This window comes from Gavia stellata, unplaced genomic scaffold, assembly GCF_030936135.1.
Source record: "Gavia stellata isolate bGavSte3 unplaced genomic scaffold, bGavSte3.hap2 HAP2_SCAFFOLD_34, whole genome shotgun sequence".
NCBI lineage: Eukaryota > Metazoa > Chordata > Aves > Gaviiformes > Gaviidae > Gavia > Gavia stellata.
Window position 1 is genome coordinate 4,880,340 of NW_026776320.1, and position 23,481 is coordinate 4,903,820.

Sequence of the window (23,481 nt, forward strand, 5' to 3'; positions counted from 1 at the left end):
CTGATCTGTCCTTTCCAGATAAAACAGAGCAATGATTTTGAAAATGATGATGTTGGGTCTAGAGACCAAAGAAAAACTGTATTTTGTCATTAGATATAGAACCGATGGACAATTTAAAGTGGCATGTCAAATGCGAACTAGAGCTCTGTTCACAGAATAGCTGCTCCAGCAAAGAGCCTTAGCACAAAGCAGGCTGAGGGAGAAGTTTGTAACAACCTACACGCTCTTTTAAATGCAAGCGGGAGCAAGAGGTGCCTGTCTGTTCCTCCAGCACTAACAGTGTGGATCCCTTTTCCTTACAGCAGTTCTTCTGACCCTTTTGCTTCTGTCTCCCTAAAGCATGCTTAAATTTGATGTTTATAAGCCAAAGGAGTGGACCGCTGCAGCATGAGGAGTTACTGGTGGTGGTGCCTGGAGATGTGGAACTGGCACATACTTGCCTCTAACTGAGGCAGTTTGTCGCTCATTGCCACAGCTCAGGTGGTGAACAATAATCCATTCTTTTGGTGTGACTCGGTAGTGTCTGGTAATGTGACCGTACCCTTCGCTGTGTTTTACCTCCATCCCCAGAACTGGCTTAACATGGTTTGAGTTTCAACTAACAACTTTTGTTTTAGCAAGAAACTTTCCCTTTGTGTCTACCTGGCTTTCAGTCACAATGTAAATAATTTGAGTGTCTTGATCTCTGTCTAACAAACAGCCTGGCAGGAGTGATTTTTGGACAATTCAGAAGAAAAATACTACACTGCAAGATCTAACCTGGTATTTTTCATCTTATACCTTTCTTTGTCAGTGTTAGTTTTGTCTTTGTTTTCCTTTTTCAAAGCTCATGTTGTGCCCTGTTGTTGTACTGGTGTTTTCATCTGTGTAAAAGCCATTCAGTGTAAGGATGAGTCTAGATGTGTGTTTCTGTAATGTAGGAAGGAATTCTTAGTATGTGCAGTACTGAAAGCATTTCACCCGTACTCATGTTTAGTTGAATCATTTGTATAGAAGGGGCTCAGTATTAGGCACTCATTCTAATTTCTTTATTTAACTGCCTTGCAAAGCATAACTTGTTAATTTTTTTGAAAGTGATTAAAAATAGAAGAGACAGTCTCTTTGTATTTTTGTCTGGTGGTTCCTTTAAATAGTCGCATGAAAGACTATGAAATTATATAAATGTAAGTCTCTGAATTCTCCAGATGGTAATTATGTGACAGAATGAATATACACTGAATAGCAATAACAGAAAGTGGTGTCCTAAGTGTTTTCAGTGGCATTTGGCAACGTTTACAGTCTGATACATTCTCGACATTTACTGCACTGCTAAAAAAATTGGTTCCTAGCTTTGCAGCGTAGAAATTACTCTAGAAAGAGAGTTTTCTTATTTCTGTGCTCTTTAGGCACTGTGTAGTTCAAAATGTAATGCTTTTAAGTCTTGGACATCTTCATATACTGTTAAAAAAGTTAAAGAAATATTCTGTACTAGATGAAGAGCATTATTCTGCTAACTTTCTTTGATTTGTGAGATGTTTCATAGAAGTGCAGTGAGGGGAACATGGAAGACTGGGGTGCTTGGGAATGTCTTGGTTTGTTTTCCATGTGGTGTTTTTTGTTTTGGATTTGTTTGTTTGTTTTGGCATGAGTTGGCTTGGTGGGACGTGAATCTGCCAATACCATAGTTACTGAGAGCTTAGACTGTCTTCCCCGTTCGTGGAAGGAATTTCCTGTATTGCTTGATTATGAGAATGTTTCATAAATTGTGTTGAGATGAGTAGCTTAGATTTCTCTGTATGCGGTGGGAGCACCTCCATCGTGTGCAATTGCTCTGGTTTGGGGAGTGTGGTTTTGGTTTTTCGGTTTGGTTTTCTTTTGGTTTCATCTTTTCAGTTTAACGCTTTTTAAAACCTGCCTTTTTCAGGATACTTTCAGTGTTTGTCGCATGTCTTGCTAGCCTCGTATCTATCTGGGGGTCTGAGAGACAGCTGAGAACATGTCTCCTAACTGGACTGTCCTTTCCCATCCTTCTTTTGACCCATGCTGTTCAGTACCCTCTTCAAAAATTATTACTATGACCAAGCTTATAAAGTACTATTATTGTCCCATTCGTGGGAGGGTTTTTAAAGTCAATCGACAGCACTTTCTGTGTTTCACTGCTTTCTTCACAACCTCCTGTGCTCATTGTGAATCAAAGAGGAGAATTCTGGTTTGGTGGCAATGCTTCACCCATTTGTGAGGTTTTTCCAGTAAGACCTAATCCTTCTTGAAACTAGGAGAACTATTTAGTAGTTGGTTCCTTCTTCTGTTGTGGACCAGCACACACTGATCAGACTTTCTCTCTCTGTCTCTGTCCTTCCCCCACTCCCCGCTCCTGCTCTGACAGTATTGGCTTCGGCTACGTTCAGTGAGAAAAGTGATATGTGGATTTTTCAAACATCATCAAGAGGAAAAAACTACTTTTTCAGAAGCATAATATATCACCTACTACTGTTGGGGTCTTTCCCATGCTATTCTACTGGGTTTATAAAATACCTTATGAGCAGCAACTCTTTTGCTCAGCAACGTGTCTCTAAGATCCTGCCCCCAAAAAATCATCAGAAATTGAGACATATTTGGGGCATCATGAGTCATAAAAGGTATACAGTCAAGGTTGGTCAAGGTTGGCAGCAAATCTGGGGAGTGCGTGAGAGTTTTTTTACCTATTACCTCGCATTTGGCACAGCTGGATGGATCATATGGCAGTTTATGCAGTCACCATGCACATTACCTTCTAAAAACTTGACAGCTACGATGTGGTTACCCTTAAAAAGCATTCCTCTCCTTTTCCTCTTCCCCCTCCCTCTGCCGCTGTGCTCCTGAAACAGCTACCTGGATCTGCCAGAAGGACGGAGAAATTCAGTCAAGGTCTTGTTTGCAGGGAAAATTCCGTGTCCAAACCCCAGTATCCCTTCATGCAAATGGCAAACAGACAAGAACAAGATAGTACTCCTCTTTGATCTTCTACAAATATACCCCTTTGATTCATATCTCTACATATCTCTTTCTCAGGATAGATCTTTTTTAGTTTTTCTGCACCTAGACAACAAGTTTCTGAGGAACTTACTAACTTGGGCACCTTCCGCCGTTTCAGATTGTCTTGCACATTCTGCTTCCTGTCATTTTGAGTTCCTCCTGTTCCTATTCCGGTCATTGCACTGTGTTTTGGCAGCTGTTTTCTGACAATCTCCTTTGCCTCAGGAGCAGCAGAGGTATGCCGGTCTTTAAAAAAAAAAAACACAAACAGTCTTACCTTCCTTGCACATTAGACTTCACGTAGGGTAGACCTCAAACAAATGCTTCTCCCATATTTTTCCCTATCTTTCTGTGTACTTTAAAAGCATTTGTTTGGATACAGACTCAAATAAGTGGGAGCGCTGAGCATTGCATTTGCAGTGAGCTCAGTAAATGGTTTAGATCAAAGTAATCTTCTCAAAAAATATGTGCACCTTTGCTCTGGAACAATTTTTGAGTTTTATGCTATTGATCCTGGGAGAAGCACCTGAAAATCCAATGGCTAACGACATGTATGAGTGTTCATCTTGTATTGCGGCAGCCACCACGATGACAGTCTCGGGAACCTACCTGAGCTGGTGTGGTAGGACCCAATTTCTGTCAGTTGAAAGGTTTTTGCTGTAATTAAGCCTATGTTCAGAAGCAGTCTCAAGTACGTGACATGCTGAGGAAGAACGTGCAGCTTCTTTCAGGTTCTTGTTTCCACCAGGTCGGTTCCCCGTTCGGGTTCCCTGTGTGGCGTTGCAATGGCTGTGTCAGTGTGGTGGAGGGAGGTGCGTGGGGTAGAGAGAAGGCGGGAGTAAGGGCTCTTAAACCCAGCTTCTGCAGAGCTGTTGCTGTATGTGTAAGTGCATCCACCTCCCAGAGGTGACGTGTTGTACTCAGCAGTGGTGGGGTCAGCCCAGGGGAATCTGTACGAGAATTTGGCTTCTAGCCCCAGAAGCCCCATTTCTCAGCAACAGAGCTTATTGTTGTTCTGATTCAAAACAAAAGGTCATGTTGAGCAAATAAAAATATTTTCATTCAGGTTATCCTTATCTGCAAGGAAGTATTGTGGCAAAAAATCTTTCTTCCCTTTCATAGTGAGCTGAAAAATAATACCAGTTTGTTACAAATCTGTAATATAAAAACTCATGTATACACTGCATGTGGGTGAGCAGGCACTTCTTTATTGCAGCGCTGGACGCACAGGGGATCACTCCACCACGTGTGCGTGCCTAGTTTCTCTGCTACAAAAGTTATACACAATCAAAGTATACATATTCATCATATTTCCAGGAAACAATTAACATATTCATACGATTTCCGAGAACTCGTTAATATATGTAAAAGCTCGTGAGGCATGGGCCTTCAGGTACACAGGTGGTCGTCTAAGGTCCTCTGGTGGTCGTCCATAGTCTTCCTCATGGTGTCCTTCAGTTGAACGCCATCTTTGCTCAGGTTGGTTGCAAAATTCCATTCTTGGAATCTTCTTAAGTTTTCCTCGGTTTCCTGACCAGGTCTACAACTTATCATTCTCTTGACAAGCAAATCCTGCCTATTCACAGTGCTACATTGTTCAGCAGTTAGTTTATGATGAAATCACACATAAGTCATACCTCGTTACCTTCATACAGAATATATAAAATTTAATTTTTATTAATCGCTCTCTGGATTATACTATTCTATCGATATCCATCCTTAAAATAATCAATGGTTACTTCTATTAATATCTATTGATTGGCATTCTTGATATTTGAATCAAGATGGGAAAGGTAAGGAATTTTCCAAGCAGCATCATTGGTGCATATCAGGTCACATTGTCACGGGACTCAAACCAGACTTTTCTATTCAGTTCTTCATCGTTCCATCTCATTACTGTTAGTTCCTTAGTATGGAACAGCGACTCCCTGGTGAGGTTCCTATGGTTATTGTTTCTAACGGAACAATCCTAACATATGCATTTGTATTTTATTATTTTATTGATTAATCAAATTTAACCTTTCTATATGATTAATTCTTGATTATTTTTTTTAAAAATCAGAGTATTTACAAAAGTTCCCCCCTGTGAAAGTTTTGAAAATTATTTCAATACTTTCATTTTAATCAGTTAAGCAGATTATGTGCATCAAGTATAGATGCCAAACGAGTTAATTGAGTCATCATCCTCCAATTTATGATATGTAGTATTACTGAGAAAACAAGACTGATCAAAATCAGTATCAGGAGAATAACGATGGGGTGGCATAACTCATTTAGGATGCCTGTAGCAGTAGGTGACCATCCGAAAAGAGTGTCCCACCATTTATGTTCTGCACCTTTTCCACCCTCTCTAAAACACAGTGTATTTCTTCCACATTGTGATGAACAGTTATTAAAGTTCTGTGTCTGTTTCCCTTGACCTTTTTCAAAATTTTGATTAAATCCTGGTTGTTGTAGCAATTGTTTCACTAAAGTGAGATTCATTCCAATGGGTGCAGGCAACAGTTCCTGAGTTAATGTATAATTCGATTGCAAGAGCTGGTGAGATGTGACTGGAGCCAAGTAAGAAAAATCACATCCCGTGATTTCAGTGAAATTGCAAACACAAAAATTGGAGTGATTCCTAGTATGTATAACTACATCATCTACGGATATAAAATCACAAGCTGTTCTCAAACATACACAGCCGTTACCCATACATCTATATAAGCAGTGTTTCAGGGTTTTCGTCAGGGCGAGTTTCAAAATGACTCAAAATGATTTTGTTCAGTATCTAAACAGATATCCTGACCTCTGATTGCATTACCTTCACAGATGAACCCTTGTTGTTCTCGTACAATACAAGAATCCAAATCCACAGTTTGCCATTTCTGTCCCACTTCTTGGGCCCATACTCTATGTTCAAATGGATAGAGTATGGTTCCATTGTGATTCAATCCTAATGCAATAACAGGGTAGATGGAATATATTGAAGCATTATGTCTAGTTAATACAAAAGTTGTGGCTGTACTTGTGATGGGATCGTGGGTAAAGTTTACCAAATTCCACCAGGACTGGAGTTTTTTCTCTAAATCAGTGGCACTATCTCAAATTATTTTCCGAATCTCGGTGGGGAGATTGCCTTCTTCACCCTCTCTTATGATTGAAGCGGCCACTGATTGCGCCCACAGTTGAGCCTGGATACAACTGAGAACCAAAGACAGGTTATCTTGGGCCACACCGAGTGCATCTACAACGAAATTCATGGTCTTCCACATTGACCTTTTCCCATTTTGGTAATATGTTTGACAACAGCCACTGGTTAGTTTCTAAAGCCAATAGGGAAGATTGCAAAGGCCGTTGTAATTTAGCCAATTCACTAGATGGAGTAGCCAATTTGTCTCCTGACATATTTTCCTAATTTGCCTTTTTAATGTCAGAATGTTTTTAAACAAGGCCTTTTTGTTCAAGCTTTAGACATCTAAAAAGTGTCTACATGATTCACACCTGCATGAAGCTTTGCAAATCACACAGTAGTCACCAAACAGCTATATTGCACAAAGATCCACACAATACCACACCATTCTTAGCTTAGTCTACATTGTAAAGTGCTGTTTCGTAGGAAGAAACTTGTTCTGGAAAAATAAGTATCTGGATAGGCAAGTACTGTTGAACTGTATTTCTGAAAGGTGACACTTCCATCGTAGCGGAAAAAATCTGACAGTGTGTTGTCAGTGCCTCTGACAGTGTGTGTTTTTATTTAATAAGCTGGACTAAGCACCATAGAGTACTGTAATGAATGCATCCTAAGTATTCAGGTGACACCAAAAGTCAAATCAATTTTTAAACTCAGAATGAGATAGATACAAACAGACATATCAAAAGGTAGGTAAATGTTTAAAGTGGCGTCAGTCTCTGTCCAGGAGAATAAGTAATTGCATAGCAGAGCACATCTTAAAGTAATGTAAGATAAAGCTATAGCAGAAAAAAAACCCCTAAATCTTTAATTTTTTACTTCTATATTGTCAAACCAGTAAAATTTAATCTTTTTAAAATAAATGAGTCTGAGAGACTGTCGTCATAGCTAAGATAGTGTTCAGTTTATGAGTATTTCCATGAAAGAATGAAAGGCCAAAGCCTGGTGGTATTGGTCCAGATGCTTCTAAAGAATCCAAATGTGGAACTGTGGCGTGCTAACCATGACATAAACCCTTAATTTAGACCGGTTTCTGAAGCTGAGGAATCAAAAATTATATATTTGTCTGTGGAAAGAGATTTGGTCTGGGAACAACAAATGAGAAAGTTCAACCCTATCATCTATAGCTTTAAGCCAATACTAAGTTTGGTAGATGAACAGACAAATGGTGATTATACAATGGGAGAAGTCACAGCTACTGCAGAGAGAATCCTGCCTCCCGGGTCTATTTGACTACTGGGCTCACACACACAAGAACATGACTCATCTACTCAACAGAGTGTACTAACATGTAGAAGTTCTCAGTGCTTGACTTGCTAGTCATGGTTTAATAAATGACTGAGGGGAAAAAAAGTGGAAGAAACAATAAATTTTAACAGCAGAAAGAGATTTGCTGCATCTGACTACAACTGAAGTTGCTCCAAGATCTGGAAAAGCAAGCCAACAAAAGAATGATGACGTTTGTGTTACCTATGAAGCTACTCAGGAACATTCAAGTCTAGAAGTGACTGAAGAGCTGCAGGAGGCCCTCAGGACTAAGTGACCAGGTAAACGAGCAGATGAAACTCAGTATTAACAAATGCAAAATAACACACCAGGTGGGGAAACCCTGTATGTGCACAGCTTGTTTACAACTCACCATCAGGATTGTGTGGAAAACACTGCAGAAGAAACTTTGTAAATGTCAGCTTAATACTCGGTATTGACCAAAAAGGCAAATACGGTTTCAGGACTATGGAAAGAAGGAAAACCCAGCATTTTGTCATCCTTCACAACAACAGAGTGTCTGTATGGAGGGCTCCTTCAGTCAGTCTCAGAAGGCAAGAGGAGAGAGAGGGGCAGCAGGATGCTCGCCAGTACAGAATGGCTTCCATCCAGCAAGAGGAAACATGAAGGGGAGGGCACAATAGGAAAGAAAGGCTATGACAACCATCTATTACAAAAAGAAATTACCTAAATGGTAACTAGCGAGGGACAATTTGCCATTTCTCCTGCAACAGGAAGTTCCAGAAGATATCCACTGCTTCACAGCTGCTGCCTGGGTCATCAAAGTGTTTCTCACACAAGTGCATAATGAAGCTGTGGAATGTACTTCCACGCAGCCTTACTAAGGCAGAAACATTTGCGGGTGAGACCCAGACAAGAAGTTGCTCTTGCCGGGCCTTTCTAGCCCCAAAAGGGCTGTCAGGCGCACTCTGTCGCAGATGGAACTTCTGCCAATTACCATTTCTGCCAATTTCTTCTGACAGTGGCCACTGGACAGGGGCTTAAGAGAGAGGACACTGGAGGGGAGTACTCCAGGTCAGATCAGTACAACAGTTCAGACAGCAAAGCACACAAAGGTTTTGCATTATGACCTACATTCATTTAAGTGTATTGTGATTTTCAGGTCCCATTTCATAGCTCTACAGCTGTATACACGTACTTAGTAAGCATACTTCACACACATTCATCAAGATGCAACACTATCCCCAAATTAGAAAGCATATCCCCAAATTAGAAAGCACCAAGTATGTATAAGAAACATCCTTCACTTTATAGCCTTATTTTTCCACAACACAAGTTAACAGTGCAAGTACCCAAATGTTTTTTTACGTAGATTTCTATAAACAGATGCAGTCCACCTCCATGCCCAGTAAGATCACCTAACAGATGCTCCTGGAAGATACGTCAAGACATATGGAAGACAGGCAGGTGATTAGAAACAGCCAACATGGGTTCACCAAGGGCAAATCATGCCTGACTCATCTAGTGACCTTCTGTGATGGAGTGACTGCACGAGTGGACAAGGGAAGAGCTACAGATGTCATATACCTGGACTTGTGTAAGGCCTTTGATACGATCCTCCACAACATTCTTATCTCTAAATTTGAGAGAGATGGGCTTGATGTATGGACTGTTCAATGGATAAGGAATTGGCTGGATGGCCACGTCCAAAGAGTTATAGTCAATAGCTCAATGTCCAAGTGGAAACCAGTAACGAGTGGGGTCCCTCAAGGGTCTGTGCTGGCACCAATATTATTTAGTATCTTCATTAACAACACAGACAGTGGGATTGAGTGCACCCTCAGCAAGTTTGCAGATGACACCAAGCTGAGCAGTTCATTCGCTAGAGGGAAGGGATGCCATTCAGAGGGACCTTGACAGGCCTGAGGAGCAGGCCCATGTGAACCTCATGAGTGGGCACGGTGGTGTTGGTTGATGGTTGGACTTGATGATCTTACAGGTCTTTTCCAACCTTATTCTGTGATTCTGTGATTCTGTGAGATTCGCCAAGACCAAGTGCAAGGTCCTGCACTCGGGTCCAGGCAATCCCCAGTATCAGTACAGACTGGGGGATGTAAAATGGGCCACAAAAATGGTCAGAGTGCTGGAACACCTTCCCTGTGAAGAAAGGCTGAGAGAGTTGGGGTTGCTCAGCCTGGAGAAGGCTCCAGGGAAGACTTCATTGCAGCCTTTCAATATATAAAGAGGGCTTAAACAGAAAGAGGGAGATTTAGATTAGATAGAAGGAAGAAATTTCTAATGGTGAGGGTGGTGAGACCCTGGAACAGGTTGCCCAGAGAAGCTGTGGCTGTCCCAACCCTGGAAGTGTTCAAGGTTATGTTGGACAGGGCTTTGAGCAACCTGATCTAGCGAAAGATGTCCCTGCCCATGGCAGGGGGATTGGACTAGATGATCTTTACAGGTCCCTTCCAAACCAAACCATTCTGTGGTTCTATGATTCTACGCAAAACTACTATGTGATACAGTTTTTAAAAGGAGAGGAACAGAAATTTGAGGTGAGACATCCTTTAAGGCAGAAATAGGGTCTCAGGACTTAATCAGTGCATTTTTAACATTCTTACTAAAAAACCAAGCTGCTACTAGATCAAAAAATTAACTTATAGAAACAAGTATTAAAAGAAATACCTGATGTTTTTTTAAAAGTTCACATATTATTACTCATGTCAGTAACTCATATGCTTTTGCCTAAATACCAGGTACAATTACTCACACATGCAAACACTTCTGATTTTGGACTCTAAAGTAAGTCTGATGTTTAAGGTAGAATTGCACTTTATATATTTTTATATAGCCTATAGTAAAAGCCTGGAAGAGTCAAGAAACTTACCATTATGCCACCAACTACACAACACCAGGTGTCAGAATTAGAGTTTTAGCTTACCGTCACATTAAAGGTATATGACATGCAATCAGATTCTAGTTTACCCTCCTCTTTCCAAATAAAACCTAAACGTTCAGCTGCAGTTCTGATTTCTCCCTGCTTTATACTGTATTTTTGCAAATGTTCTTTCGTGCTGAAGGGCCCAACCCCTGGTGCTCAGGGGTTACTTGGAAAGCATTTGACCCCTCAGAGGCATTCAGGCAGATTTCTTGAAAGGAGAATGGCAATCACACGCTGTCAGCTTTGATTTCATTAAATGCAAAACTGACTATGTAAGGATTTACGTTACACAAAAGGTAGATTTCTACCCCCGAAGAGTAATTTTGGTTGCTAGTCAAACTTCTTCCCTGCTTCCCCCTGGGAAGAAAGTCTGTGGAGAAAAGCATTGCACAGATCACAAGAAAGGCAGGAGAGTTCCTGGAAGAACATTTCCCACTAGTGTGGGACGTGTCTGAACCGTTTGTTTAAAAAAAGCATGACCCAGAGGCTTGTAAGCAACATGTGGACAGAATGTAATTAATCAGGAGTGAAAACTAAGGTAGAATTCTTCTGCTCTCTCTCGTCTTCCACCTCAGAACAGCAATGGGAAGAGATCACTGCACTAGATGTCGTCGTGGTACTCCCCGTACTTTGCTGTGACAGGTTCCTCAAGATGAACTGCTGCACCACCCATTAAGGCAAATGCTGGGTACATTATGCCAGAGCAGTCCACCTCGCACTCATAAAGGCATTTCATACGGCCTGCGTCGTAGAACCCCACCTTGCCTTTGTCACAGTCGAGGCAGATGCCCAAGCACGATGGCAGGGGAAGGATTCTGCTCGCTGGATCCTTGGGGGCAGCAGGTGTTGTGGGGATAAAGAACTTCTTCATGCCTAAAGTGACCAGTGTGAAAGGCTGTGGTGAGTCAAAGAAGGCATCTTCACTCCCACTGTCATGACCACTGTCTTGCTCGTACCTAGAACAGAAAAACAACCATTTGCTTTTGTCAAATTCTGAAGGGGGATCAGTGATGTGAACTGGAGAAAACATTTTTGTAAGACAAGAAACACCACATGGTCACCTGCAAAACCTTGTGGGGTAAAAATATACCTAAGCCAGGAGGGAAGACGCATTTAGTAGGTGGAGAACACTCACTTGGGCCACTTCAGACAATAAATAACAGCTAAACGCTAACGAGGACAAGACCACAGAAGGCTTTACTAAGGAGCGGATGTATCTAAATGTACTCATGCTAGGTAATCATTAATGAACCTACAGGTAGAGCAAATTAGTTAACTTGAAAAGTAATTTAGCGACTATGACTAATGATTACAGACAAGGTATGTTTAACTTCATTTACATAATGTTAAATGACACGAGTAAATACATTTAACATTACTGTTGTCCTATGAGTTTTCCTCACCACTGCCGTATTACATTGTCTTTAAAATTCACAACACAAAAAGTAGTGGTTTAAGTTTTTGGTTTGGTGGTTTGTTTTTTTTTAAAGTGCTCTGCCTGGAGGTTTCCATGAGCCCCTGTTTCCCAGCTGGTTACTGGGGAAAGTTTGTGGCCAGATTTGTTCAGTCTACATGCTTTTGCCCCCTACTTCTGTCACCAGATGAAGACACACTGGAGAAGCACACATTCTTCTGTGCCGACAATCCCTAGCTAGGTTTGCATTTTTGGGATGTCTGGGGGGAGATTGGATTTGTGTCAGCCAAAGTTTTCCAGGTATTTGTGTGGATAAGGAAAAAGAAATCAGGAAATCAGGATCTAATTTCTCACTTTGCAAAAAGCCTCCGTCTGGCTTTAAGCAGCTCAAGACACAGGCGTTCTTACACTTTCAGTATGTTACACAGGAGGAAGCTGATACATTTTTTACATTCCTGAAAAAGTTAAGAGTCCTCAGGAGATAGCTTCCCAGCCTGCAGTTCCTAGACACATCCAGGCTTACTACAACCATACTTCAGAGCTGAAATCTTTTTATTGGTTTGTCCACTGTACTTTGGCTTGGGATCAGTAGCACTCCAGTACCATATGCAAGTGTATAGCCTGGGATAAGCCAGTGACTTGGAATCCACCGTGACGCAAGCTACAGCAAAGATACACAGATACACACAGTGAACATTGTACCTCTGAATGGCTGCCAAACCTAGTATGCTAAGGAAATTAAGGCAGAGTCTTACTATTGACAATTAAACATTGCTTCAATCTTGCAAGTGATGCTTTTTTTTTACCTTCTTGCTTTAACTGGCACATCTTGACATCTATAGGAACCTCCTTTCTTTCCCAAAAAGAATGAAAATAGGACTCTGGATAATTACAACACCTTTCTGCTAATAGCAGGGGATGAACAGGACAACCTGCTTACAGCATATCCTTCAAGCTACTTTCCACTAGTTAGGTTCACCTTGTGTACTAATTGCGACCAGACTCACTCTTAACTTATTTTTTAAAAAGCCATCTCCTTATATAAAACATGTATTGAGCAAGAGTCTGCAATTTACCTTGGGCTGGTCACATCATGGGTATTATGGAACAATTTCTGTATCTGGTTGCTAGAAACAACTCCCACTTTCACCAGGTATGAATAGGCTTCCACACGAAAAGCCCAGACGTGCTTCCCTTTGGCAATCCCGGTGTCGCCAATGATGTAATCCAGGGTTGTGTAGCATCCGACCTGCATGCGCTCAGATCCCAGCAGTAGAGGAAATCCAGCCCTGCTTTCCACAGAGGTTCTTCCTGGGTTCAGCAGGAGATGTTCACTGTTGTACCCACATTTGTCATCAAAAAGAAAACTGAAAACTGAAAAACAGTATCCAAAAAAATTTCCTCTTAGTTAAGTATTTGGCCTTCTGTGCTTATAAACTACATTTTAAGTCATGCTGGCATCAGAATTTCTCACTTTTAAAGGCTAAGGGAACGTCATGCAAGCTAAAACGGTCTCAGCACGCCACCTACTTAACCTGTTTGTTAACAGTGCTTCTAAACATTTACGCAACCGGTAACAGTAGAGTAGAAGTCTGGGAACTACTGGAAACCACCTACAGCTCTTAACACCGACAGACACAGATTCAACACCTTGTGGACAGAAGAAAACCCAATACCTGGAGCTGGAGGCGTACGCAAAATAACTTCTCGGCTCCAAGGGCTACAGATGGACCCTTTATATCCTCGAACTCTAAAGGCATAGGAGCTGTCATCATCAAGATCAGACATTACTTTGCTCTTGCTGCAAACTTTGATCTCCTGCCACGTCGCACTCTCCTCTTCTCTATTAAGCTTACGATACTCAAGAACATAGATATCAGCTGAGTCTGTCTTCCCAGGGCATTCCCAGCTGATCAGAGCTTTGTTGTACATTCTGCTCTGCTCTTCATTGATTTCTGGTATTTCTAGACCTGGAATGCCAGAGATTCAGGAGAAAAAAACCCTCAAATTTAGATATATGTTGTTTTAGAATTAACCATACAAGCCCTTTGTTGAGTGGCTATAGCACTTGGGGGGAGTGGGGGTGGGGGCAGAAATCTGACTCAATCAGTTAAAGAGTACAGATGAGGATGGTTCCATTCATGCACTTACATAAATCCCTTACTTTCTGTTTTTACTTCGAAAGTTGTATTATTTATTTTTGCTGGCAGCTAAAAAAGCATCTAAAAGCCTATTCTTTTCTGTCATGTTAACAAAAAGCTTCTAGGAAGACCTAGTATTACTTAACTACAATGTTTTGGAAGCCAATGTAAACTGGTACTGAATGCAACGGCATCTTAGCTTCTTTTTCAAAGCTGAAGCTACCATTGCTGCCAGGTAATGCCTTGTGGATCACAGAGACAGAAGGGACAATGCAAGTCACAAGACTGAGTTCTGCAGCTGCAGCCCTGCATAAGTTTTGCCTCTTTCCAGAGAAGCCCTTCAAGTCGTAACTTGAGAAAGACCTGATGCTCTCGCAATTTACCATTGGAATGGAAGGACAAGTCACCAAGGATCTCTTCTTGCTTAGCTATGTCCACCACAAAGTCTTCAAAAGTAGTTTCAGCTGCTGGCCTGAAGCTCTTCAGAGATTCAGTAGCTTTTTGGATTCTGAAAGCACAGAAGCAAAGGGATGGCAGAACAGAGAAAAGGGAATTCACATGTGTGCATTCCTTAAACTAAAAATGCTAGGTTTTGCTTTATAAAAAGTGCTGTTTTCATGTACTTACTGATGTCTCCCAGAAATTTCTGTCTCTCTAGACAGAATTCCAATGCAAAATTTAAGGTCTTTTGTACAGCAGTGTAAAGGTATCAGTGTAAAGATAATGAAGAGGTAATCGTTCAGCTGGTAGAGCATTTTAACAATTTGGGGCATTATGTTCAAAGAACACAATAGATGTGAAGCGCTAATGGAGAACAGCTATTAAGATCAAAGACTTTAAAGCCAGAAGAGACCTGTTAGATTAACTTGCAAATACCCGATACAATCTCTGAGCAAAGGAATGTGTCAGTGAGCTGAATGGGCTACCCTTCCAGTGCAGTCCTACTGAACAAGGCCACGTGTTGTCACAGGACAGAGCCCCTCCTGACTGCTGTTTCTTAACGCACACTGTAATGTAGCAATTTCTACTGAACGGTACTGGGACCATCTCTGAGCCTTTGCAATACAAGGTACTGCATTCAGTACTTTGCTAGCAGGTGTCAAAAGAATATGACTGACCAGACATCCTGGAACAGTATCTGTACTTCAAACAGAAGATAATTAAGATACCTGTCATGAAGCTGTTTTGCTGTTTGAACAAAACAAGATGGATCAGTTTCTTTAAGCACCTCTTGAGCATATCCTACAAGGCCATTATTTTCCAGGAGCCCTTGATATTCCTCTGCTTGCGTTTGCAATTTTTCCAGCCTTAAATTCTTAGAAGTTTCAATTGCCCTAAGAGCTGCGGACTTCTTCTCTTCTAGGACATGAGATAATTTCTCAAAGCTCTGAGATGCTTCTTCTTTAGCTCGTTCACTGTTGCACTAGGAGGGAACAAAAGACATTTTAGACAGATTCCACAGCACTGTGGCTGTCTACAGAAACATACCTCAAGTTGTTCAAGGTATCACAGCAATCTAGTCATCCATTTGACAGACAAGACTAATGAGCTTTGTTATGCCCATCAGCACTGAAAATGTGATCAGCACTGCACCCAAGCTAGTGAGCGTTTACTGGATCAACACAGAGAACGAAGAGCAGGAAAGTATTCCTCTGATTATGTCTTGAGTTACGCATAGCATGTGTCTAAACAGCTCATGGAAAAGCACTGTGAAAACAGGTCAGTTTCTGAAGTCTTCATGCCCAAGAGCTAGGTGCTCCTCCACTTTCCCCAACCACACTGAGATGGGGGTCCAGCCCAGCTTCTCACATATGCCCTCAGAACTGTAGGGTCACCTCTAACTAGTGCCCTGGATAAAAGGAACTACAAAGCACAGAGACAATCTTTATCAAGATACAGGCAGGGCCAGGAGCTCCTGCAATTTCTGCCATTGTGTTTTTCAGCTTGTACGTGAGCTCCCAGCTCTGACTCTTCTGCAGGGAGATTTGACTCTTCATTCTGACTTTATTGCAACATCCTCAAGGCGGCAAACAGCCAGTGTAAATTGTGAAGCACCGTTAATACACAAGAGCTGTAAGTCTAACCCACCTCTCTTTGATTAAGGTATCAAACAAGCTTTCTTTCAATTAAATTTACAGCAGCACCCAAAACTTAACTTCCCTCTGTATGTTGCCCATATTTCCAACACTGTCAGGATTAGGTCTTACCATTTGTGATTCAGGACTAACACAAACTGTTCAGAAATTGTTTTACTGGCTAACTGAAAAAAGCCAAAGGATTTGAAACACTTCAGTGAAAACAGTTTGAGTCTCTGCTGTGTCCCTGCAAGGGCTATCCCCAGACAACACGGAAGACACTCTTACCTCTGTTTCTTTCAGCAGCAGATCCAGCTGTGTGATGTGAGCTTTCACCTGGCTCTCCTTACTGATGAGGTACTCAATATCTTTTGAAAGCTTCTCCTGTGAAAACAAAACAGCGAGCTAGCAGAAGAAGGGTATCCCACCCAAACCGACAACCAGCACAGGCAGGTCATCCAGCTAGCACTCGCTTTATCTAGTTACAAGGACAACAGCCTGCCACCAGTTATGAGCAGCAACCCTGCGGAGAATTGCTCAGTGACCCGCAATGACTGCACAGGGACATCAGGCCACTGATGTGGGCAGGACTGGGGGCACAGCCTCTAAGGACAAGAGGTAACAGCCTCTAAGGACAAGAGGTAACAGCCTCAGCTGGCTCAGTCTTCCCCAGCCACAAGTGCCACCTTCTCTTAGGCTAGGAACATGAGGCTTCAGGACGTTACTAAAACTTACAGAAAAGCCACGTTAGTTATTAACTCGTTTGTAGTAAGATTTGCTAGAAGAATGAGTGGTTCAAAGCATGAACTTATGAGTGTCTCTGCATTTCCTGACTTGCAAGAGTTAACAGCTGTACAGGAAAAGCCTTGCAAACAGGCAAGGAGGCCAAAGAGCACAAGGCAGGCTGGTCTGGTCTTCCCCCCCCCCCCCCGCCCCCCCTTTTTTTTTTTCTTGTGAGCAAGAGAGGAAGAGAAGGAAGAAGAGGAGGTAGAAGCAATCATTCTTTAACAACAAAGCAATGTTTGCAAGTCTTCCCTGTTGTACTGCGAATTAACAGCTATGCAACTTCAGAAACATACAAGGTCCCAACAGATACTTCCAATGCAAATTTTTCAGGAGTGCTTCTGAAGTATCAGCTAATCCAAGCCACAAGGACACTTACCTTAAAAAAGCTAGATTGTAAAGTATAAACTGCTTAAACCTTTTGCATTGGTCAGTACTGCTATACAGTTGGCTAAAACAAGGTGGAAGGACTTTTAAGAGGTTATGTTTCAAGCCTCATAGAAAATACAGTTTCTCAGAAGTGCGCTATGTCACACTAATATAGATATTAACAGATGTTGCACAACAGCATGCCTCATGACTGGTTCAGTGTCCTCTAAACACACATCCTGGCTTCCTGCCACAGGGAGTTTGCCCTTACACCAGAAGCTCAGTACTTTTCCCCTTCTTAAGGCCAGGTCCAACAATATTTACTTTTACCTTAAGGGTTTTGTAGGCAGTTCTCATGGTTGTTACTCTATGGTTTGCATGACATCCACCCAGTTTACAAAGATGACAAACAGGCCTTCTGCAGATTTCACAGTACATGTTTACCCTCTCCATTTCATGTTCTGGACACATCACAATCTGAAAAAAAAAGAGAGCAGAGAGAATGCAGGTGTACTTCCAAAAACTGAGGTGGCCAACAAACCATCAAAACACTAAATCACCCCACAGCAGCATCTGATTTCATCAGTGGATTCTTTATATTCAGTTTATCTTCCACCTTTTATATTTGTCTATGCCAGTGAAAGCCAGCAGATGAACACACACAGTTTCACGAGGTTCACAGTGAGTAAACCTGTAGCGATGTCTGTGTACACATCATGTAGCCTCCATACTGCAATCAACCATTTTGCTAATCCCTGAAGTTGTTTGCGTGCCTCAAGCTCCCTACACTCCTGTTCAGAGCTGTAAATGCAATATATAACACAGCCACGCTGTCAAATTCAACTGTGTCCATGCCAGCATCTCTTGAAACAACTACGAACTGTCTTAAGGCAGGAGTTGACATAATACTGTAATGATTTAAATTTAAGCTAGACTCTGATCAGCCACATAGCCATTGCTCTTGGAGCAACAGATGAAATGCAGCCACACCCCCAGTCACAGTCATTTGAAAGATAAAAGGCTCCAGTGTTTCATTTTTTCTGTCTGACTCCAATTACAAGTTGTTCATGCTGAGCGTTAATTCCAGTAGCAGCTTAAACAGCATTGCGAAAAAGCTGGTGTTTGCTAAAAGTAATCTTTCAAAAATTGAACACGTTGAAGTAACTGCTCGAAGAGGCAAAAAAAGTGCTGCTCAACTCCAAGCTCAAGCAACAGATAAAACCGTCTAAAAGGGGGTGGGTGGGGGTGGGTGGGTGTGCTTGTGCACATGTGTGCGTGTGTGTTTTAAAAAAAAAGAAATGCTTTGCCTCGTTCCAGAGCACTGAAAGACATTTGGGTCCATCTACTCCATGTTACCAAAGAGAAGCTCTTGAGAAAGCTTTTCAGTGTCATGTCAAGGAGGAGAACACGACATCAGTGCCAACAGTCAAGCTTTAAAAGCATCATCTTTTAACACACGCACACACATACAAGAAAGGACAGGAAAGGGCTCAAAAATAGAAGTGAGTAGCATAAATATGGACACACTAAGCTAAAATTGCAAACCATCTCTGAAACCAACTCTCAAGCCCCAAATGTTATCTTAGTCTATGGTGAAAAGCCCAAAGACACCAGTCTCGCTAGCACCTTGGTACATAAGACTGTCATTCAGCAGAATATGCAATAAGCTATCCCATTGTCATTGACTGCTGGATTCGGGGGGAGGTGCGAGGAGGGAAGGAAACTTTCAGGAAAATCATCTGTGCAGGCAGACATGTTCAAAACTGCAGTCATGCTGTCAGCAAGAACAAAAGCTTATGGTTCACTCAATGAATAACAGCAATAGTCAAAAAAGGAACAACGGTCCCAAAAAGCAACTACCATTGCACAGATATGTCTGAAGCTATATGCAAATGCTGCAACCCAAATTCTGTAAGATACGGGATACTTACCTTGGGTCTGAAGTTGGTGGTTGGTCCTACATGTTTATGTTGGGCTTTCACAGTTCCCCAAGGATGGTGTATTTTGAAACATTCGTTGCAATAGCTTGCCCTGCAGTCCGTGCAGCTCTTTGTGGACTCTTGAGGTGGAGGTTTGCAGAAATCGCACATAATAGCAACGGCTGCCCTGGCTGCCTGTCTGTATCTTTCCACAATGGTTTCCAAAGTAAAGTTGCGAAATAAGCCATTGATGCCACGTTCTCCGAGATCAGTATCCCGCTGGCAACCCGGACAAGGAAACAGACTCGATCTAGGAGTCAGTGAATTACGTTTTCTGCCTGTGTAGACACCAAATCCTGATTTAGGAGGAGTGTAAACAGAAGAGGTTTAGATTTTAAAGGGAGAAGCACAGGAATTTATGAACCAATTTCAAACTATCGTAGCGCATCATCCAAACCAGTACAATACCAATTCATATGCACTCTGCCAAGCCAAAGAGAATACATTTGCCATGACAAGGTAGTGTAATGTCTGAGTTCAGGGGGCATTACAAACTACTGCTCTAAAACTTAATTCTATGGTAAGGTTAATTTAGCTATTCCAATCCTATCTTCTTCGTCTAGTTTTGCATGCACTCAAGCCGCAGCCTTTCAAAAGACTAAACACAAAACCTTCCGGAAACCAGTTGGTTTTAGGCTAACTGGCTGCCCACATAGAGAGCAACAGCTTCGTAACACGCTGAAGTGTAAGATGTCTATTCCCAGAGTGAGACTGGTTATTCCCAGACAAATATAGCCAACTTGGAGCTCCCTGAAGTTTGCTTTGGCCGAGTCAAACTTACCTGGCTTACCCCAAGAGGCATCATAAAAATCTAAAGAGGAAAACAAGAGAACTAGATATCACCAGTACGAAATCTCAGCCAAATCATTCAGTCCAAATACGTAGAGGCTGACTTGGCCCTTGCTGAACGGCCTTGATAAAGGAGGGCTGCTAAGTAAGCCCCGCACACCAAAGGGGATGCTGAGACGGTTATGTCTGAGAGATTCCTCTACCTTGAACTGGGGAACCACAGATCTGCATGGTTACACAAGGGTACAGCTTATCTCTTTTCATTTCAAAAGGGGACAGTAGAGAAGCTGCACTCCTACGAAACAGCTATGCACAAATTTCCCCTCTTCTCCAAAATAAAGTGATCCAAGGCTCAAGTCAAGTCGCAAGCCTAGGGATTCTTTGGAGCCTGTTCCAGGGGATGGCTCACACAGACCCAAAAACTATTTACAGGGTAACATTCTTGAGGCTATCAAACAGAGAGTGCATCCCCATGTCTCACTCATGAACCCACAGGGCACAACTATCAAAATTAGTCCTTTATGTATTACTGAAGCAGGTTAAGCCAGTGTTTAGGCTTAACATGTATCCTCTCAGCCTCCCCTTACAAAGAAATAAAAAACCATTCTCTCGAGCTGGAGCATGGTTTTAAGATCCCCTTGAGATGACTGCATGTTGGTATAACTAATTTGTAAATAGAGAGAGGTATGACTTCAAGCTGAATTCTTAGTGTTGAAATTGGTTCTTCTTCAGAAAGTGAAATTTGGTCCCATCTGTATTTAGTGAGGATCTTCCCATCAGAAATGTTGATGCTTCATTTCTTTTTGAAGTGTCCTTTGATGCTATCCAAAAGACACTTGCCTTGTGTCACTCTTCTGTGGGTGCTTCACCCAACAATCCAAAACCTCCCTACCTCTCACGCCCTTTCCAGTCTCTTTAAAAAAACAAACCAACACTCCTGTAAGAAACTAGTTCCTTTAAAAATCTTCAAAATGTACCCCATGGTAGTTATGCATCACTATCAGCTAAGAAGCCACAACCAGAGCATGAATAAATGTCAGTCTCAAACTCGGCTGGTCTCATGCTTTTCTGTAGGTTCTGAGCAGAACAGCTAGACTGCATTAACAGAACAGTATGGGTGACATCTAGTAGCATCTAAATGTCAGGTTCCCAAGGGAGCTCTGCCTCCTCTGTGCACAGCGTGGACGGTGCCACAGCACTGCCTGCGCACCCCATCATGCTAGATCACTGTTTCTACTGCCCGACAGAGAGCAAGCTGGAGGGCAGCTTTCCACGGAAGATTAAGGATTACCTCCTTACTTACACTGCTGAAAGCAGCATGGGGGGCCTGGTCCCCACGCACAGCCTGTCTGATACTCCCACGCTTGGCAAGCCACAGTTCTCACAAGGAGGCCAGGTCACCCACGGTGCGCCCACCACTCCTTAGGCACCCAACCTGGTGCCCTGATGTCCACGTTGTAAAACCACGTAGTGGACAGCTGCAGCGGAAACCGGTGACCGCTTCAGTCCATGCATACAATGCCGTGACAGAACATCATGCTTACTGAGGAAAAAAGGGACTAGACTTGGATTTGGGAGATGGCAGTCACCAGTGGGCTCTCTTCATTCAAACTTCACATAACGCTGCAGGTAGAGAGAGCTGAGAAAGCAGCTGAAATGTATGCAGAGCTAAACAGTGATTGTGGGGCTGTGCACCCCATATCCAGAAAACAGGACTGTAATGAAGACAACTAGTTATTTCGTTTGGGGATTCCCTCAAATGATGCAAGCCTCAACCTGCCAAGCTACAGCAAACACAGCATTTGCTTATCAAACTGATCCTGAAAGAGTACCAGTACTAACAACTCAAGAGTTGTTTAAAAGAAGTGGGTGAAATAAAATATTTGAGCTTTGAAAACTGGGAAGGGGATGATGAACGTTAGTAACATACGAAATACAAGACACAGCTTTAGGGTTTGTCTTGTGGGCGACTCTTCCAGATCACTGCGGACTGCGGTTTTAAAGTGGACAGTTACGTCAGAAGGAAGCCTAAAAGCCAAGATGAGGTTTCTTTCAAGAAGTACTTTCGAAGTATCTGTGTAAAAGAACAACTCATCTGTGGATTACACAACAGCTGTAAGAATCTTTCTAGTGTGACATCACAAAGAGCATGAGGAGTGCTCCTTAAAGCTTCCAGAGCAGACCACACTGGAAGAGGCGGTTAGCGCAGTCTTCTTACAGTCATCTGTCTCCCAATTCTGCAACCGTGCAATAACCATCATCTATGGAAAATGATTTATTGTAAGCGTAATGAATTGGGTAGGACAAACCCATCATTTGCAAAGTCTGCAGAGGCTCAGAAGGAAGTCGAACTACTCAATTTAGGCTGGCCGAAACCTGAGAGAACCACCTCAACAGTACCGCTGACAGGCAATAAAACTGCTGAAATCTACACCTCAACATCGACGCTATTGAACATGATGCTACTGCATCTCAATGTAACTGAAATACAGGAATAAACAAATACAATGGTTACAAAGATTTACAGGACGCCACAAAGACTGATCTATTATATATGAAATAGAGTGCACTGTCCTTAAAAATATTCCCATTGTTCTTGCCACAGAATGAACAAGACTCACACTATCCCTAAGTCATCTCTTTAACTGCATCAGGAGTACCGGGAAGACATTTTACCAATGCAGACGCAATTCGGCTCAAGTCAGTCGAACACATAAAATAAGGAAAACACGCAAAAATTCCGATACGTACCTGATCTACTAATCCTGTCCATGCTAGAAGAAGAGCTTTGAATTCGAGGGCTACTCTGATTAGAGGATTCAGAGCCTCCATCAGCGAAAGAGTCTTCAAATGCAGAGAGTATTTCTTTCACACATTTGTGACAGACATTGTGCTGGCAAGGAAGGATCAGTGGATGGGTAAATAATTCCTTGCATGCTGGGCAGATGAGCTCTCTTTCGATACCCTTAATGGTAACCTTCATGACAGAAAGAGGGAAAACCAAGTGTAAGTGCAGAAAACGTGAGCCAGCAAGACTTACTGCACAGCTGTATGTCTGTATGTCACAAAAGCCCAGCTCTCTAGAATAATCGTTCTATTCTAGAATCGCACATTCTAGCTGGTTTGAGGCATTCCGCTGGTTAACGCTGCAAACAAATCTCAATTAACATTTATGAAAGCACTGACAACATTCATTGGTTTAGACAGGTACACTCTTCGCTGGGTAAAAAACTGGCTGGATGGCCGAGCCCAGAGAGTTGTAGTGAATGGGGTGAAATCCAGCTGGCGGCCGGTCACAAGCGGAGTCCCCCAGGGCTCAGTTTTGGGACCGGTCTTGTTTAATGTCTTCATTGATGATCTGGATGAGGGGATAGAGTGCTCCCTCAGCAAGTTTGCAGACGACACCAAGTTGGGAGGGAGTGTTGATCTGCTTGAGGGTAGGAAGGCTCTGCAGAGGGATCTGGACAGGCTGGATCGATGGGCTGAGGCCAACCGGATGAAGTTCAATAAGGCCAAGTGCCGGGTTCTACACTTTGGCCACAACAACCCCAGGCAACGCTACAGGCTTGGGGACGAGTGGCTGGAAAGCTCCCC

At 42.4% G+C, this 23,481-nt stretch overlaps 1 protein-coding gene across 1 annotated transcript; it reads right to left on the minus strand.

Annotated features, from left to right (window-relative positions):
• Positions 1-10,938: 10,938 nt before the first annotated feature.
• LOC132320900 (E3 ubiquitin-protein ligase TRIM36-like) lies at positions 10,939-22,861 on the minus strand (the record flags this gene model as incomplete). Its single annotated transcript, XM_059834535.1, has 9 exons — positions 10,939-11,293; positions 12,828-13,125; positions 13,428-13,721; positions 14,276-14,400; positions 15,062-15,315; positions 16,256-16,351; positions 17,450-17,596; positions 19,051-19,372; positions 22,635-22,861. Coding segments are annotated over 9 exons (2,118 nt in total), but the record flags the coding sequence as incomplete, so codon positions are not given.
• Between the last annotated feature and the right edge of the window lie 620 nt (positions 22,862-23,481).